At 39.9% G+C, this 18,828-nt stretch overlaps 1 protein-coding gene across 4 annotated transcripts in view; it reads right to left on the reverse strand.

Annotated features, from left to right (window-relative positions):
* Window positions 1-18,828, reverse strand: part of LOC124170535 (myosin light chain kinase, smooth muscle-like) — a 98,625-nt gene that overhangs the window by 27,578 nt on the left and 52,219 nt on the right. For 2 of the 4 annotated variants that reach the window (XM_046549321.1, XM_046549320.1), the window contains 2 exons: window positions 4,139-4,293; window positions 27-165 (listed from right to left, as the gene is read on the reverse strand). The exons of 1 other annotated variant lie outside the window; for it this stretch is intronic. In XM_046549321.1, the coding sequence (XP_046405277.1) occupies window positions 27-165; window positions 4,139-4,293 (294 nt within the window). Of the gene's footprint in view, window positions 1-26; window positions 166-4,138; window positions 4,294-18,828 lie in introns of those variants that run through there. One more of the 4 variants, XM_046549323.1, reaches the window with a different exon arrangement.

Below are 18,828 nucleotides of genomic sequence, written 5' to 3' on the forward strand. Positions count from 1 at the left end.
TGCTGTAGAAGTGAAATACGTTTTACCTCTGGGGCGATGTAATCCGGAGTTCCACAGAATGTATCGGCTGTTCTGTCCAAGAATATCTGAAGTTTGCACATTCCGAAATCCGCAATCCGCACGTGGCCGTGGAAGTCGAGGAGGAGGTTGTCCAGCTTAAGGTCCCTGAGTGCCACAGTTTGAGAGATGGAAAAGAAAAATCATTTGTTCATGAGAGAAGAATTAGAATTATAAGAAAAATAAAGTATCCACAACGAATGAAATTATCAGATTGAGTGCATCATTTCCCAGAGCAGTCAATTTCTGGGACCTTTTACTGATAATTTTAGTAGCAGTTTATCCAAGAAATTGGAAAAATTTGTAAGAAAAAGGATGCTTTCGTACAAAAGACAGTCTTATAAAATTTGGTACAAATATTTGGTTTGGAAAGTCATGCATTAACAGCTCATAGAAAACGTTAGTGTTGGAATCATAGCCACATTAACGTAGCAGGAAAAAAGTGTTATTTCTTATGGATTAAAGATGTATTGCTTGAAGGTTTTGAAGCATTAGCGCGGGCGTTGATTTTCCGGGTAGAGTCGAAGCCATGGACACAGCAAATTGGAAGAACGGAAAAAGAAATAAGATAGAGAAGAGTCTAGCATTGGTGAAAATTTGTGATGAAATTTTACTCGAGAATTACATTTCAACACGCTTCCTGATTTCACTGAAAATATCTGAACACTACTACCCTATCGGCTGAGAGACATTTACGACTATCATAGTTTAAACGAACCCCCACAGCATTCCCCCACCCTACACAGACGTTCACTCTTCAATTAGTGATAAGGCCTATTCATAAATATTTTATCCTTAAATCCTGATCCCTTCCTTCCCCACTAACCATAAATACGGTTTTCATCCTCTACCCTAGTGCTCACGCCCTCTGCCTCCATCATACATCTCCTCCACAATTCCCCTCTCCTCGCCCATTTACAACTGCGGCGTTTTTCTCTCCTATGAGTCTTCCTCTATCTTCTCCATTCACCACCATACCACGATATTCGGGATGCTTTTCAGGCGGCAATACAGGACACACACGTGTATTCTAGTGGCGGCCCGACTAGTGGAAAATATCTCTCTTTTACTTTTTCGTCCGAAGTCCTTCCCACAACACGCTTGACGAATCCTAGCTTCATTGAAGTATACCGGGACTAGACACGGTGATAAATTTACGGAGTCACCCGCAATGCGCAAATTGCGCGAAAAATTCAAACTTCTTTACGACTCTGCCAAAAATATTTTTTGCCTGTCCTCTCCACGACAGGTTTGAAGTTATCGTAACTCCCACACATTTGAGTTACGTCTTCATATGAAATATGTCCTCTAGGTATACAAGAGGTTAGTGAGACGTGCATTTCCTGAGATTGAGTTCTAATCTCCACTCATGGCTCCTCGCATGAATGTTCTTCAGGTATGATAGGATTGCAAATTAACACCTATTTCGCGATAAAACACAGCGTCGTCAACAAATAAACGCATTTTACATTCTCTAATTCGAGACCAGAAGTCATTGAACTACATCGGCGTTAATTTCGTCGATAACTATTTTTCTGGTCCAATTAGTTATATTTTCTGTTGTCAGTGTCGGTGGTATTGACAGTAAGGGTGAAGTGAGCGAGACCTCTCCTTCACCCAATGCCGACCAACTGCTATTTCATCGTCAGCTGTGAATCTCAGCCCCCAAATACATTCTCTCCTCTCCGTCGCCTCTTTCAATGGTTTTGTTCTTTCGTCTATCTTCATTCCCATTCCTGCCACTTTCTCCCACAAACCCAGCAAACATTCACTCATCCGACCATTTTCTCCCTTACAACATTTGGTGCCAGAAGATAATTTGGGCTAGTCACACATGCTCACCGGTATTAATTACTATCTTGCTGACAAATAAAAATTTTCGGAACATATTTCACGTCTGCGAAATTTTTTGTTTGCTTTGAGAAACCGCTCCTCGGCGTGTGGTCGGAATGAAGAGAGCAATCATACTTTTCTACGAATATTTACGGCTAGTCAGGCATTTTTGTCGAGAAATTAGCCTATCTTAATTATTCATTACCAGTGATGCCCATAAAATGTGTGCAAACGAAAGGAGAGGAGACGTGTTGGAGTGATGGGTAAGAGGTGAGGGGAGGGATGTCGGAGGCGGGTCCACTCCCAACGGCGATTGAGACTAGCCTAGTGAACGAGCATTATCGGGGGTGGTTAACTATCCCAATTTAAGGTAGTAATGAAAGGCTATTGTAGAAACCCACATTTCTTTTCTTAACCAGTCAACTCTCGCCTACATCCCAGACGGGCCTAATAAACAATGATTATCATCACGGGCGGAAAAAATCCTGAGACTCACTATAAAGTGTAATCACAATTGGTCATCGTCCATGTCTAACTTTATTTCATTAACAAGTAAAACTAGATGCAACGCTTTCGTCTGTTCCGGTACTCCGTCTGAGGTATCTTTAGAGTACCTGAGGATGACGAGGAAGCGTGAAAACTTGTTGTAGCGCTTAAAGGATAAGTATTATAGGAATGAGTCATCTACGGTAATATTATATATTTTTTAATTTAATTATATTCCAGTATGATCCACAACAATTTGCCACATATCACTGAGTTAAATTATGAAGCTGTAAATACGCATCTCTCTTGTGCAATAGAAGAATCAGAGGGAAACCACCTAGGTAGTTTTAGTCCTAGGGAGTGACAGGTACTCATCATTTTGACTCCTATTCCCGGGTAACGATAGAGAGAAGTGAAATAAATGGAAGGATTTTCTCTATGCTAATATGAGGGCGTGGTGTGGAGCCATTGGTTCAATTAGAGGTGCGCCTGTGGATGCTGTCCGCTCAATGGGCACGCACATCTACCGGAGCTCGAAAGCATGCTCAAGTCAACGTTATGCACAGTCTGGTGGAATTTACCAAGCTGAATCCATTTCGGGGAGCATCCAAAGGGTCCCAGATTCCAATCCCTGGTGAATTGCCCAAAATTTAAACCCTGAAAGTGTGCCCGTTGCCTACAAAAAGCGTCGAAAGGGTGGCTTCACTGCTGGGCCGTGAGTCTCATGGCCACCAACATGATCACACCGAGTCACCTATGTGTGAGGACGGCATTTTCAACGGGCGATGCTTTGTCATGACGCATCGAAAAAACTTCTCATCTTCAAGGCGTGCAGTTCTAAGATTCAAACTAACCATTTTTATGCCCACTAAAGGGGAGTCAGGAACCATGGGATAGGCTGATGGCCGATGGAATGTATTTTTTTCTTATTTTACGTTTCCCAAGTATTTTTACTGGTCTCTGTGTGTTACTTAATTGAAATCCCGGGTCCCCGCTGAAGCTATTGGGTTGCAAGGGACCTCGATGGCCTTCACGGCTATGCGCTTGCAATAGCGCTGAGAAATCTTTGACTCGCAGAGAATGTTTGCATCAGCGCATTGATACTTGGGCGTTAATAGAGACATAAAATAAAAATACTTTGTTATATTCCACACTTTATTTTAAATAGTACGACCCGGGTTTCTGCATATCATACTATCATCATGATATATACCTGATGATAGCATGATATGAAGAAACCCGGGTCGTACTATTTAAAATAAAGTGTGGAATGGAACAAAATGTTTTTATTTTATGATGAAAAGTTCCACAAAGTAACGCCAGAGACAGTTTCTCATGTTAATAGAGACCATCAGCCGTTGGAAACAAGCCGACCTCGCGAATTGCTCTCATTTGGTGACGAATTCTCGTCCCTAACTCACGCTATCTTCGTGAAATGTTCAGATTATAAAAAGTAGACATTTGTCAACAGCTTCCTTTTTCGGGCCCAAATGCTGGCGTGAAATTTTCAAATGTGACTTACAGAAATGTCCACTCCATATGCCCTGATAATGTCAAGGTGATAGTTTGAAGCAAGTAATAAGTCGCCACAAAAGACCAAGCGTTCCAAAGGTCGAGCGGGTAAAGTGATGCGTCCTCTGAAATTCGGGAGAATGACCTCCGCGATAATGTTACTGATGTTCCTTTCGGGAGTTTCTCTTAGCACACCCCCTTTCTCTCGCACGTTCATTGTTCGGGAGAAATGCCAGCGATCAAAACTTACCTGTAGACAATACCCTTTTTGTGAAGGAACTTCAGTCCGGAGACGACCTCGGCGCCGTAAAATCTGGCTCTGTCTTGCTCAAAGCGCCCCGTTCGCTGTATGTGAAACATGAGGTCGCCACCATTTAAATATTCCATCACGAAGAATAAGTGTGACTGTATGAAGGAAAGGAAAGGACTATGAATTACCAACAGTGAAATCCACACCAAAGGCAAATATTTTCATTCAAGTGACGATTTGATCGCCTCAATTAGTGCTTAAACAGGTGAAGCGGGATTATTTCCTCTTAAAATGGGGCGAAAACAATGAGCTCGAGCACTCTCCCGTGTCCTTTTGCTCCCTCGATTCATTTGCGAGCATTTGCACATTCAAGTCATCATGAGGATGTGGGAATGTCATGCCAGCCCTATGGAACATCACATGAGAAAGCGTTCTGATCGGCCTCTCCCCATGCTATTCATCATGTGCTCAAGGTTGAATTCACTCCTCGTGTTTGTTAGCCAGCCAAGTTAATGGGATACAAAAATTTGGGAGACATGTTTCACGTGCTAAATCCTGCTCCCGTTTACATAAAGTTCCACTTGTTACAGTTATTTTTACAGAGGTAATTGGGGAATTAGACGATTAGAACATAGACACACGTGTAATTCACACTGATGTTGTGCTCGTTGAGAATTGCCGCTAAGTATTCAAATGTTGTGGTGTCCTCAGTATAAGTAAAGAAGGAGTGTTACGTTTATCATTTAAGGACTTTCATTGAATCCCTTTTTTTGTGTAAAGATACTCTCTCCGGTGGCTCATTGAGACTGAGTGCATGTATTCGTGAAAATATTTCGTGCTAAGAGTTCGGTGAGGAGGACATTGGAGTATATTGAGTGTACCTCCCTTTTTAGGCTTAGGGGTGTCCATCCATATGAACAGCACGGGAGTACAGGGATAAGGCATTGAGGAAGATAGTCCTTTGGTGTAAAACCTTGCGAAGGAGAATGCTGGGAAGAAAAGGAGTCCATGAAAGCAGCCCCGGCCGCTCGCATGCACTTCATGGCCTCCTTGCTATGCAGTTTGAGCGTAAAACGGAATTTTTTGATCATTATTTGTTTTTCATTCGATGAAATTATATCCTAACTTATAAATTCCCAACGTGAACTCTTTAATTCTCTAATCTCACTCCAAGAGCTGGGAATTAGGGATGCACGGATCCAGGATTTTTATCGGATCCGGATTCGGATCGGATCCTTGATTTTCGGAGCCGGGTCTTTCGGATCGGATATTTTCGGAACCAAATGCATTTTCAAATTCCTGTCACTGAGATTCCCCCGATGATTGTTCAATCTCTTGGAAAGAGTCACACAATGTGCCAGTCGCATTTTGCTATTTTTATTTTCCACGGCTGAAATTCTCCTACGTAACCTCTGCAAGAGCTTATTATTATTATCATTATTAAATGGGTGGTTTTTTTAAAAGGAGACATTTTGTTGGGATGGAAAAAAGGGGTACGGCGTCTTCTGGTCCGCTCCCAAATTAGTTCTAAAAACAATAGATCTGTGAATGAATGAGGCACAATAAACAAGGTTCCACGTCCTATGTTTGCAAAGATATCATTTACTGTCGGGAAAAATCGAGGAATTCCCGGTTTACTTCAGAATGTTAGGCACTTATAAATTCAGGGAGGAGTAAATGGGAATTGCGATTTGACAGGAACCGAAACATGGGATTTATATTTGTAGAAAGGAATTCTGACGAAGGATCATTGCACACTTGTTTGATGGGTACGCTGCTGAATCAAATATGCGAATACCTAGTCGCTTGTGAATAACTACAATCACCTTGCGGAATGGAGCTACCAAGAGCGAATGGCTTCGAAATAAAAAATAGTCCAAGCGTATCACATTGAGAGTTCTCTTCAATAAGTAATGAGTGGGCCAGGCAGATTGTATTTATTATTATTATTAAATGGGCGGTTTTTTTTTAAGGTTTAAAAATGTTTCATCGTCACCTTCTTTTATTCCTCAAAAAATCATTATTTTCTTCATTTTCATTCATTCAGTCATTATTTTTTTCGTTTAATGTCTCTTTCACCGCCTTTGCACTCTCCGAGGGGGAGGGCCGCGCACAGGGGAGGTCCGCCGAAGGGGCTGGTTACCGCAACCTTGGACCCCATCCCTCCGCCCCCCCCCCCTCCGAGTGGTGATGCTCCCGTAAGGTTCCGCCCTTATTATTACATTCTTCTTTTTTTATGGCTCTATCTTTATTTTTAAAATGGTGTCCCCTGATTCCGTCTCTTCCACTTCGGAAAGGACGCCGCCCTGACACCACATGTCGATGAAGGGTTTTATGTCGCACTTGAATTTATGGTATAGGTACTCCCTCCTGATTCTTCTTTCAATTCTTTTTTTAAAGTATTCGGCGTATTTTGGAGCTGATCTTTCTCCTTTTTCCGTTGCAGTAAAACAATGATAGATACTGGCCTTTGCTTCGGCTGTGATAAAGTTTGCCAGTAGGTCCCGTTTGTATGGATTGTCCCGCAGATTGTATGGATCGCACCGAAGCAAAAACAGAGGCGTGTACTTTCAGAGAGAGCAAGATCTGAAACTTTGTGATAAAGCTAGGCATAAAAGACGAAAGCAACGGAAACGTATACAGTTGGAATGAATTTCGTGCGTAAAACGGATCTTTGCGCGAATTTGAGCGAGAGCCACTGGAAATTTAAGTTTGGAGATATATAAAGCAGTGATATGGGCATGCGCAAAGGATATCATTGTCACTCCCCTGAACTTCGCACTTTTTAAGCTGCAATGAGGGGAACACTAGTGATTGGCACAGAGCTGTGAATTGGAGAAGGTGAAGTAAAAATAGCCACTGGAAGATCAACGCTTACGTGTCCAAATCAGTGGCGTGAATTTTTCCCTGTGCCCATTTACTAAATGATGCTCCACAATTTACGTTTATCTCCATAATTTACGTACTGCTGTCACTGACCTATCAAATTGAATGTGTTTCATTTTTGGCGCGACTCGGTGTAATGTAGGTACCCAACGCAGAGGCGGGCATCAACACACAGCAATCCCACTTGCATATATTTTCACCAGATTATGCTTCACTCTGGGAAACGCGGATAGTGTATTGAAATTTGAAAAAATGCAGTGTTTATTTGATTCTCAACCGTCTAAATTGATTTATTTTGAAGAAAAAGGGGCAACCACACATAATTCATGACGTTGACAGAAGAATAAATCGAGGTTAATTTAAATTTTAGTTTAGGTTTAGGAATTAATGCTCAGGTTTTATTTACTGCTTTTGGGCTTAAAATGAATGGCAATGATATGTTTATCTGTGATTCTTTCAAATTATTCCCGTCATCGCGTTCTTGGTCTGCTTGTAGATTTCGGTCCTTCAAAATAATCATCATCCTTGATGACCTCTTCTCCGCCATTCTTTTCCCATGTCTCTCGAGTCCTTTGGCTCTCGGATTCGCACATCCCCCTCGCTGCTCTATTATCACTGCACTACCCAAATTGCGCTCTTCTCAAATCTCATTTTCCCGTCTTTTGCTCAACTCCCGTCGTTAATATTAGCATTCATTATTTCCGTACTATTTCCATATTTTCTGTTCGGGTGGCTCATTTTTCTTTCAAAATTCCCATTTCCAAGTGCATATTCCTATTTTATCTTCTTTTTAAATTTTAACCATCTGTAAACGATATTACTTAAGGATTTCTCCGGTTTTTTACTTCATCCTATCAATTATTCAGTACCATTAAGTAAATAATAATTATTACTCGGCAGTGCAACTTAAGTGATCCATCCATCTCTTTAAATGCAGCTCGGCCCTCGTATTAACTAGAAGAGCAGACCTGAAGTAAGTTTAGAAATTATTTTACGTGGAGACAGTACTGTTTGGACATAAATTTCAATAAATGATGCGCAAAATGCCACGTTATCTCAGTATTCCTGCCAGAAATAAGTATTGAGAGTGTACTACTCTATTTGAGAGCTAGTATAACTCTTCCCGCTGTGACAAAGTCCAAGTACCTATTTCCTATGAAATTCAAGTTTTCCACTTCCTTGGTACTTGATAGTTTCATCCACCCTCGCAATATGTCTTTCATATTCATACTCGCTGTCATCGTGTTAATAAAATAAAAATATTTAATCTGTTTAACGTTATTTCAATGAGAAAAACTCGAAGCTCTTCAACCGATTGATTTACAAAATTAACCCTTAGCAACATGATTTTCTAAATATGTGCCTAAATTTTTTAAATAAAATATATCCAGTAACGCTTCAATTACTACATTTTAATTATTTTTCTGCTATTTTAAAATTTTTATGGAAGTATATGTACCACACATGATACATTAGGGTGATAGGCAGCTTTTACATTAAATGGGTATGTTTCGCACATTTGTTAATTTTCCACAAAAGGTTTTCATTTCTCATACTCATTGAAAACTTTTCATTGACGGCCGTACATTTACTAATTACATTTGTAGATATCACTCGGGTAAATCCTCTTTCTCGTTTCTCATGCGTGAGCTGACTTCCTTCAACATAATAGAAGCTGATCAATTTTGGCACCTACAGACTGCTTCGAGAACCACTCAGTATATCGACAGAGTGTATCATATCTGATACACCATGAATTAGAGAGGAAGAGTTGTGCCCTTCAGAAATAACCGGCAATGAGTGTAGTGTACCATATATGATATAAAAGGCATTGAAGCGTGTAAGTTGAAAAGTTTTTTAAGATTTCGATACCTAACGTCCATTTGTATTGATTTAAAAGTATCTAAATCCCCCTGTAATATTTGGCTATCTATCACAAATTTCGGAGAAGTGATCTCCTAAATATGAATTTTTCTCTATGCAGGCATCAATGTTGCATTTCTTAAGAGATGGCTTCCTTTGGGTGTAAGGAGGACCTATTTTAGCCTTAATCCATGCACATTTCTCTAAGAAGTGGCTTAAATCCATAACCACGTACACCACTCTGGTGTAATATATTTATAAAATGTCAACCTGAAAAATTAGTAAGTCGTTTCACAAAACCAGGGTCACTACAGCGTAACGAGTGGAAGCTACGAGAGTGTTTTGCCCGTAAGGGAAACAACGCCAAAGATTTCCGCTCATTCCCGCAACAGGTAGAATGAGAGGGTGGGTGGGGAAATGCTTGGAGTCACTCCAACTAATTTAGAGGAAAGCCCTTTTTTACCATTGAGCGCTCTTAAAAGTAAAATTTAAAGAAAATTATAGCGCTGTATAGCCAGTCGAAAGACCGCACATTGTAAATGGCCGGACGAAAGTTCAAAAGAGCTTTTTCTGAGATCATTTCACATGAAGGTTTTCAAATATTACCACTTGATAATCTAGAAATATCTTTAGTGAATATCTTTCGCACCCCAGGGTCTTTTCTTGGAATATGTTGTCTACTTTTGTAAAATTTACCCGAAAAAAGGCCCTTCACTATGTGACGTAACATTCCTCAAATATTCTCAAATCGTCCGAAACTGGTGTTTAGGTTAGACAAGTTATTCTGTTAAAAATGGCCATGTTTTTATTTCCATGAAAATCCTTCCATTATTCCTACGTCAGCTTAAATCTTAAGATTTTTGAAGAAAAATGAGAGCGGGCGTGTTTATTTTGGAAATTCGGTCCTATTTGAGCCTCTGGATCGAAGTAACGAGTAATACCTCGAAGGAATTACTTGCAATGTAATCATCGCGTATTTTTCCAAAGTTTCAAGAAGCTATCACAAAAAAAAACTGTTGGACTTTCGTCCGGCGATTTTCGATTAGGGACCATTGTGCACCAATGAAACTCTTCAGGATACATGTTACGTCAATTCTATTGGCTTTAATATGTTATCTCACTGGTATGAATGTCAGCATGTAACTAAAACTTTAGAAAACAAGAAAAATGCCGTTTCGTGTGATGAACCAAGAAATTATCATGAGTCTGTTAAGTATAGAAGTTATGAAGAAATGAAAAAAAAGTAAGTTAAGGTATTAGAAACGTATATTTTTAGTAATCAGTGAATCGTAGGACCAAGTGAAGTACGTACTGAGTAAGAGACTGAGATTTCTGCAACTTAAATGATAAATAGTGGAAAAAATCAGTCCATGAGATATGAAAAATATAAAGCATTACTTTTGATGGTCAGTGATGGAAAATCAAGAGACATATGTATATGACATAAGCACTAAAGATAATAAATTACAGGAAAGAGGACTTTCAGCGGGTTGCTGCGGCCTCGTCAGTCATTTTCGTTGGAAATGTTCGATTTTCTTTTAATGCTAATATAAAATATTTCCGTTATTATTTAAGTATCAAACTATAATTCTAACGGCCCTTGGGCTGAGAAATTTAATTAAAATGAAAGTGTATACGAAGGAAAGTGATATGTACGAGATAAAATTGTGATCGATTTGTCAGAGAATCAGCGAAGATGAAGGTTGCATTTCTCGTTAAGAGAGTTAGATGATGAAAGTGTGAAGAATGTAGAATAGATCAGTAAATGGTGAAATGTGCGGTAGACTAGGAAACAATAGAGAGATACGCTAGTGATGAGACTCAAAATTAATGAGAGTTGGAAGAAAGTCGGGGTCAAAGCATGCATCCGTAGAATAAACAAATTACTTAGTGCAGTCTGCTACATACATAGTTCATGCTCATGCTGGGCAAGAGTCGTAGTGAAATAAGGCAGATGGAATATGACTGTGGTACAAGAAAAGCGGAAAGCAGCGATTATGGTTATCCATTAACAACAGTCCACCTAAGATGGAGAAGCGGTTTAGTCTGATCAAACAATAAGATGGTACAGAGTAATTAAACCGAAGGTAATAAATGATTGTAAATCTGATGGTACAGTGTACACACATTCATTTAACATATTTTGCCTCAGTTTGAAAATTTTCATAAATATCGTTGAGATTATTGGAAAAATATAATGCTAAAGTGCATGGATTACAGTCCAGCCGGCGAGAGTTGCCCGATGGAAGTTCGAAAAGAGGGGAAGAGAACCCTGCGCCAGCACCGTTTGCAGCCAATCGCTGTCCCTCAAACGCACCTCACGCCCTCGCCTAGTCATACAACGCTGTCACATTCGATTGAAGCACTGAAACAAGCCTGAGCCACCAAAACTAGCCCTTTCTTTGATTCACATTAAAAGAAAATTCTTCCTTTGCGTCCTTCACGCTCGTCGTCCCTTCTGGCTCCTTTCTCAAGGGAACCCTTTTGTTTACATGTGAGGTGGGCGTTTCCCTTTCTTACCTGGTAACCTTGCAACCCGAACTAAACCCTTCTAAAAGTCATCGGTCACCTCTCGGCGGCTGGACTGTAACCATATGCACAATTAAAATATTGTGTAATTATTTGGAGTGCGTTATAATTTTGCTCCACCAAATAGTCTTGGAAAGCATTTTGGAGCAAGAAGCCTAAAGAAATGGAAATGGCGATGAGAGATATGGCTAAGAAGAGAAAGTAGAGTCCATGGGGAGAGAAAGTTTATTTATTTGTTATTAATTTAATTTATTTATTTCCACATTCACACGCGCCCAAGCCCTGGATAAGGGTAACTTACCCAGGCGGGACTCGAACCCGCGTTTGGCAGGCGGTGACTTTACACAGCCGCCACCGAGGCCGGTTCAATTGGAAGAAGATGTGAGAAAGGTGGTTTATAAATTTATGACTCTGTTGTGACACTGTCTAAATTAAGTTCAAATTCAAAGAGGAGGTTACTGGTTATAATGATCGAAAGAAAATTTTTTTGAAGTAAACAGAAACAAGTGTGAATGGTATGTAAACGATATGGATGAGAATTAAAGGATATGTAAAAATGTGGTAAATGTTATTAGTTATCATGATCGAATGAGGATATCAAATCACATTTCTAAAGCTAAAAAGGATGCAATGAACGAGAATTCACGCGAGTCACACACAGCTATTGAAAATCTTGTATCATAGAATCTTAATTTCAATTGCCAGATAAATGTTGCTGGGCTGTAAGGTAACTGGAAAGCACTTTGGTTGTATCTGCTCAGAAAGATAGGTGGGGTTCCCATACTTACGAAAACGAATGCTTTACCGAAAGAGCAGTAAGACCATATTTGAAGGGAGAATGGCATGATGCTACTCTTGAAGGAAAAGGAAATACCGTGAAAAAAAGCTATGAAGACAGAGTTCTTGAAGATTTGAAATGTAATGAGAAATTTGTGTGTAAAAGAATCATTGAGGCCGATGGTGGGACATGGGAAATAAATGGAAGTAATTGGACGCAAGCATGATGGGAGGTTGACGGAAAAGGATCACATAATGACGATGAACATAATATTTTACCCAAGAACAGCATTATGAAATGTGTGAGAGCATGTTTTTGTTAATCTTCATGCATAAATTGCAATAGCACAGTTTGTTTCAGCGCGACTAATAGCTAAAAGCAAAACAACGGAAGCACGCAATCACTTAGATGATCTTAGTGCATTATAGACACAATATTTATTTATACCTAACATAATTTTACGGTCTGCATTAAGTTTAAAACATTTACCCTTGGGTTAGATGAAGGTTTTTTGGCATCATAAAATAATGGCATATTATTATTACTTCACTGAGTTCCCTAGGCCTGTTTAAACATATTTCAACGATAATTTAAAGCAATTTTTATGGCTAATTGAGTAAATGTGGTCAGAATAATTACGGTCCCGAATAAATAGTCTCCACAGAGACGCCCCGCACAAAGCAGTGAGTGTGTTGCTTTTTACATGTAATGTATAGTCAAAGCGATATGCAGGGCGAAGAGAGTAATTGATTATTGTATTTAACTCTCATTATTAACTGGTTGTTATTTCACGACTATTTTGGAATACTTACATGAATTGGGGGTTACCTGATTTATCATGCACAATTAGGATTAACGAACTCAACGCGTTTCTCCTTGCTCATGGGACTGTGAGGCCATTAACCAGCATCTGTAAGCCGCTGCGTGTATATAACTTATTTTCAGTTATTGTGGCGTGGTGGGTTTATCCATAAAATAAAAACGTCACTTACATATACGTGAATTTTATGCGTCTCTGAGCGTTTAGTATGGCTGATGTGACAAGTATCATCTCGGCACGCTAGTTGGGTGGAAGACGCATGACGCTTAGAAGAACGCTTTGAAGCCTTCACTTCCTATCCGTCTCGGACGTAGATATGATCTTTTTGATTACCGAATTAACGTTGGAACCCTGGAGTTTATCACATTCCGCAACTGGCAGCACGTATATTTATGGTACATGCTTAACCTTGAATTCCCTTTTCATTCTTTGGCTAATTTTGTCTTGCTTCGCTATTTAGGAATTGTTGAAGTGAGACTTTAAGGCTATAATTGCAGTATTTTTCTACAAATAGTCTACCATGAGATACAAGCTACTCAAAATTAGTTCCCCTTTCCTTTTTTCTCTTGTGGTTATTTTTTGCATTGATTGCAATTAAAGTCTTTTTTTTTGCAAAAAAGGGTAAAAATTGAGTTACATGTTTAAAGAAACTCTGTAGTATGTGAACTGAGTTAAAAAAGAAGTTTTTTGCATAGAGTAAATTTACTGGCATTGAATAATTGGCATGTTAAGGAGGAAAAGATAAACCCATATTTTAAAGTGAGCTGAGTACAAGAGGGCACTGCATGCAAATCAGCTACCGCCCATCAATCCGGCCTAAATGCACAGATGCTGGTTACCACACCATGGTTCTTAACACGATTATTGTAGGAAGTGTGAAGCTCAAAATGACGAAGGGTGAATAAGCAGGAGCATCCTCCATACTCGAACCTTAGAGAATACATTTTGTAGAGGCGTCAGAGGAGGGTGTTCCTCCAATGCACTTCGGTTGTCCCCAAGGAACTCAGACTTCACGGCTAACGAGAGTGCCTTTTGTTATGCTCACGCAACTTCGATCATGTACGTACATTCATGCGCTCCTTTACACACTTTGTCCACGAACATTGCGACGAGGATTCACTGGCTCTGATGAGGTCTCCGCCATAGGAGAGGAAAGAAACGTTGGCCATTTCAGAATCTTGTTCTCTCGTCGAATAAGCAGTCGAGGGCGACGGCGTTCTGAGGGGGTATCGTTCTATCCCTGGGTAAGATAGGCCATTTATATAGCACCGGAACCTATGAAGATGCCGTGGTTTGGCGACTGGAGGCCGCCAACAGTCATGCTTCTCATCTCCGGAGGGAGAGGGCAGCAGCTCTTCTTCATATGTGTGAAGGTAAAGACCATATTGGTCGGTACAGTAACAACATTTCACTACGAGCGTGGTAACTTTTACTTTGACGGCTGAAGTATTGCGATGTGGAAGAAAAGGGGAAACCACCACATTACTATCCCGAGGATTCGCAGCTACTCCACTTATTTTTATACCATGGCATCACGGAATTCTCTGAAGTATAATACTCAGGAGGTAAACTAGTCCCCAATTCGGATATCCGGGCGGGGACATCTTGAGAGGGTACATCGGTCAAATGTGATAGACAGTTTAGGATAGGAACATGGAATGTGAGATCATTTCGCGCCTGTGTAAGGCTAGAGACCTTGAAGGTGGAGATGCGAAGGATAAACCTCGATGTTTAAAGAATCGGCGGAATGAAGTGGGCTCAAGGAGGAGATCTTTGCAGTGGAAGCTGTACAATGATACACACAGGTTCACTAAATGGTAATGGTAGAGCGGGGATGATACTTAGAAAGATCATGGGGATGCTTGTGAAAAACTATCAGCTGTATAATGAAATAATAGTAATGGTGAAGATAGAAACCAAACCCTTAGCTATTGTAGTAGTGCGGGTTTAAATGCCTACATTAAATTACGAAGGTGAAGAAGTAAAAGAAGTCAATTTTTTATGGAAAAAATTAAACGTTGTTTTTCCACTGAATTATAATTTAAAAGATACCATGGTTTCGACGTTTAACGTCATCTTCAGGTCCACCAGTCCTCTGGTTTGGTCTTCTGGTACTAGAGGATGACGTTAAGCGTTGAAACCATGGTGTTGTTATAATAGAAATTCAGTGGAACAACAAAGTTTATTTTTTCAATTTAAAATGTTCAGCACATTTCATAAAGTATCGCCAGAAACCACCAACTTAAATAGAAGTCAACTAAAATATAACAGGAGTAATCAAAGGGGTAGGAGGGGAAGAAAATCTCATCATTTTAGACTACTGGAATGTTGGAGGTAAAGGCGGAAGAATGACGGTAAGATACTGATCAGGAAACCGAAATGAAAGAGGAGAAAGGCTGCTTGAATACTGCGCAGAACACAGGCTGGTAGTTGCCAATACATTATTAAAAATTCAATGTGAATAAAATACAGGAGACCTTAGAAGATTCCGAATCAATTACATTCTAGTGAAACAAGGATTCAGGAACCATATGAAGGACTGAAATAGCTGCCTCAAAGTAGATATCGACAGTGACCATGACATAGTTACATTGAAATGCCACCTAAAATTTTTTAAAAATTAAAGAAAACCGTGAAAAGCAAACGGCAGGTTGAAAATTTGAAGGAAGGTCAGCATCATATGGCTTTTAGAGAAGCTTTAGAAAAAGGAATAGGGGAAGATACGGCCAATACATTCATTCACATTCCACGTGGCGGACTTTCTTTTCGAAGCAATCCCCACAAATTTCCCCACTGAGGATGTTGGTCCCTATAAGATCCCAGTCCACTGACGTCAGAGTTTTCATATTTTCACCTATCTAGCGATTTGATCGTTGGATTATTCTTCCTCATAGAATAATCCTCTAAAATCGCTGGCACAGTAATGGTTTTCCTGGTTTCGCTAGTGGTAGGACCCGCCCGCCTTTGTGACGGTGCGGGATTCTTCATCCCATCCCTTCCTTTCCTATCCCGTCCCAGGAGGCGTCGTCGGACTCCTATCTCGGCGGCGCCTCCTTCCTTTTTCCTTCCTGTCCTCCCCCTTCCTCGGTGCAGAGGTGATGAGATTATAGCTTCAGACTTCGGCCCAGGAGAGTAACCCCGCGAGCCCGCCCTAGGCTTTCGTATCCACTGTTCATATTTTCACCTATCATAGAAGGAAATTCATCCCATGATTTGGAGCTAGTTGTTGCAAAATGCGTATGCACGGCTCAAATGATGAGGCGTGGGATGATAGTGCTCCTGAAAAAAAACTCTTCCTGACTGATAATGAATGAGTTTTTCATTTTGGAACGAATATTTTTCCCCGGCAACGCATTTACTGTGTACATGATCGAAGTTACATGACTCGATTTTCATGGATCTGCCCAATACATTCAGAATGCTTGAATTTTCTAACGTTACGAGTTGAGACGTGTCTTTGGGGAAACGTTTTCGTCCGAATGGTGCCTCGAGGAAATGGATGCTCCAAGCCTCCGGCAAGGTCTCTAAATGCTATTCATGCGGCTCCGGGTGATATTACCAAAACATTCTGATAACCCAATCGAGCAGGATTGAAATGAAACTCCTCCGCTCTCTTGTAAAATATGAGCACAACTTGGTGTTTTCCACTGCTTTATGACAAAAGTCTGCTACTGGCTTCGGTTCCTGCACCATCGTCACGTCTTACCTGATGATAAAATATCATGTAAAACCTAATGATGGTGTAGCAACCGAAACCGCTAGCAGACGTTTGTAATAAAGCAGTGGAAAACACAAATTTGTGTTCATATTTTATTATTTATTTATTTATTTAAGTTGATTCACTTACAGCATTTCTGCCATTTCTAAGTGAAATAATAAAAATAGACATCAATCAGAAGTTTAAAATATAAAGAACAACAAAAATATAAGAGACAAGATTAAAAAGATACACATTTAAAAAAATTCAACGCATATATGCAAGGGATAGTAGAGCTTAGTTTTTTTTACAGTTATGTGGAACATGGCAAGGTTGATGAAAGAGTCAGATGTGAGCGGGATAGGGTCGATATTATTTGGTAGAGAGTTGAGAAGTGAGGAGAGGCGGTAGAGGGTACAGGGAACTTGATAAGAGAGAGAGTCTGGGGATAGGTAAGTGGAGCAAAGAATGGGAACGAGTAGAATGACCAGGGACACGGACGTTAGCAAAAGAAAATAATTCAGGAGAATCAATATTCGAACACAAATGGTAATATCCACACTATTTTAATCTAACACTTAACCGACCATGATTTCGACACTTAGTGTCATTTCGAAACCATGGTCAGCTAATTGTTAAATTAAAATAGTGTGGATATTGCCATTTGTGTTTTAGTCATGGATATAGCATTATTCCACAAAATTAAGCCTGAAACGATTTTATACGTCAATATTCGAATTGAGAATATAATAAATTAATTTTTCGGCCATTTTTAGCTCTTTCATTTGAGAGGTTCGGGATGCCTAAGGAAGATAGGATGGAATCAATTGGCATGTCGCGGAAATGGGGAACACTGGACTTTACAATCCTAGCAAAGAAACTTTTTAGAGTAGCAAGGTTAGTTGGGGCAGAGATGGATCAGATGGGAGAGCAACGGGAAGTGATAGGTAGAGTAAATGTTGAAAAGGACGATCGTAGGGTTATGGGGTGAGAGATTTCCGTGCAGCGGTAAAGAAGACCTAAAAGTGACATTTAAAAAAATTGAATATGGTCGGAAAAGTTAAAATTGTTGTCAGTTAGAATTTCTAGATCTTTTACCACCAAGACACGATTGAGAATTGATTGTGTAGTTAAATTTATTGATTTTTTTAGCGAAATTGAGAAAGTACTGCATTTGGATGAATTTAAGTAAGTTTTTAGGTATTTCACCATTTAGTGGTTTTGTCCACGGCATTTTGTAGGTCTTGGCAGTCAGACGAACCCTGAATTTGTTTGAAGATTTTATTATCATCGGCGTAAAGAAGTGTATGAGCTTAGGAGGGAGGCACTAGGGAGGCCAGATAATTAACAAAGAGATTGAATAAATATGGTCCCATAGCACTACCCTGAGGAACTCCAGATTATGAAAACATTCCATTAAGTGGCATATGCATCATACGATTCCGCTCTCCGATGCCAACAGGTGGGAAAATATGGCACTTACGGTGAAGGCCGTATCCCCCCAACAGCAACGGCGCGGCGTGGCTTTGGCCAGTTCCGAGTGAAATCGGGCAGTCGGATATAATGGCCGAAGCACTAACCGCTCCGCTCAGGATCGTTAGCGTTGCCAAATACGTCTGACTTCCCGACATGACCCGGCACATAATTCAGCTTATTCCTCAATTGCATGGTACTCGGGAAATGAGAACGATGCTATTTTTTATGATCTTAGTGTCAGAGGAAGTCTGTGCCTGAGCATTCAAGGTGGTTGTGAAGTAACCAAAAGCAAAGGCCAACATTGAAGCCACAACTTCAGTAACATTATGGATAATATTAGCGTAATAAATAGCAATTATTTGGTTTTATTAAAATCCGGATAGATTTTTCCTTCTTGTAGACTTTATTGAAGATTGAATTTCGAATCAAGCATCGATTTAAATAAATATAAGCAAGCATCCACTACTGAAATGGCAAAATCCGAGATCACAGAATGGGCCTGATTGATTGACAAGCACAAACTTGTTGTATTATTTATTGTTAATTTCGATTAGAAATGTTGATTGCATAAAGTTTTGTTTCCTATTAAAAGGAGAAGTATCAGGATGTATTCATAATTTCTTTATAATTATGTCGTTTGC

This window comes from Ischnura elegans, chromosome X (assembly GCF_921293095.1).
Source record: "Ischnura elegans chromosome X, ioIscEleg1.1, whole genome shotgun sequence".
Taxonomy (NCBI): Eukaryota; Metazoa; Arthropoda; class Insecta; order Odonata; family Coenagrionidae; genus Ischnura; species Ischnura elegans.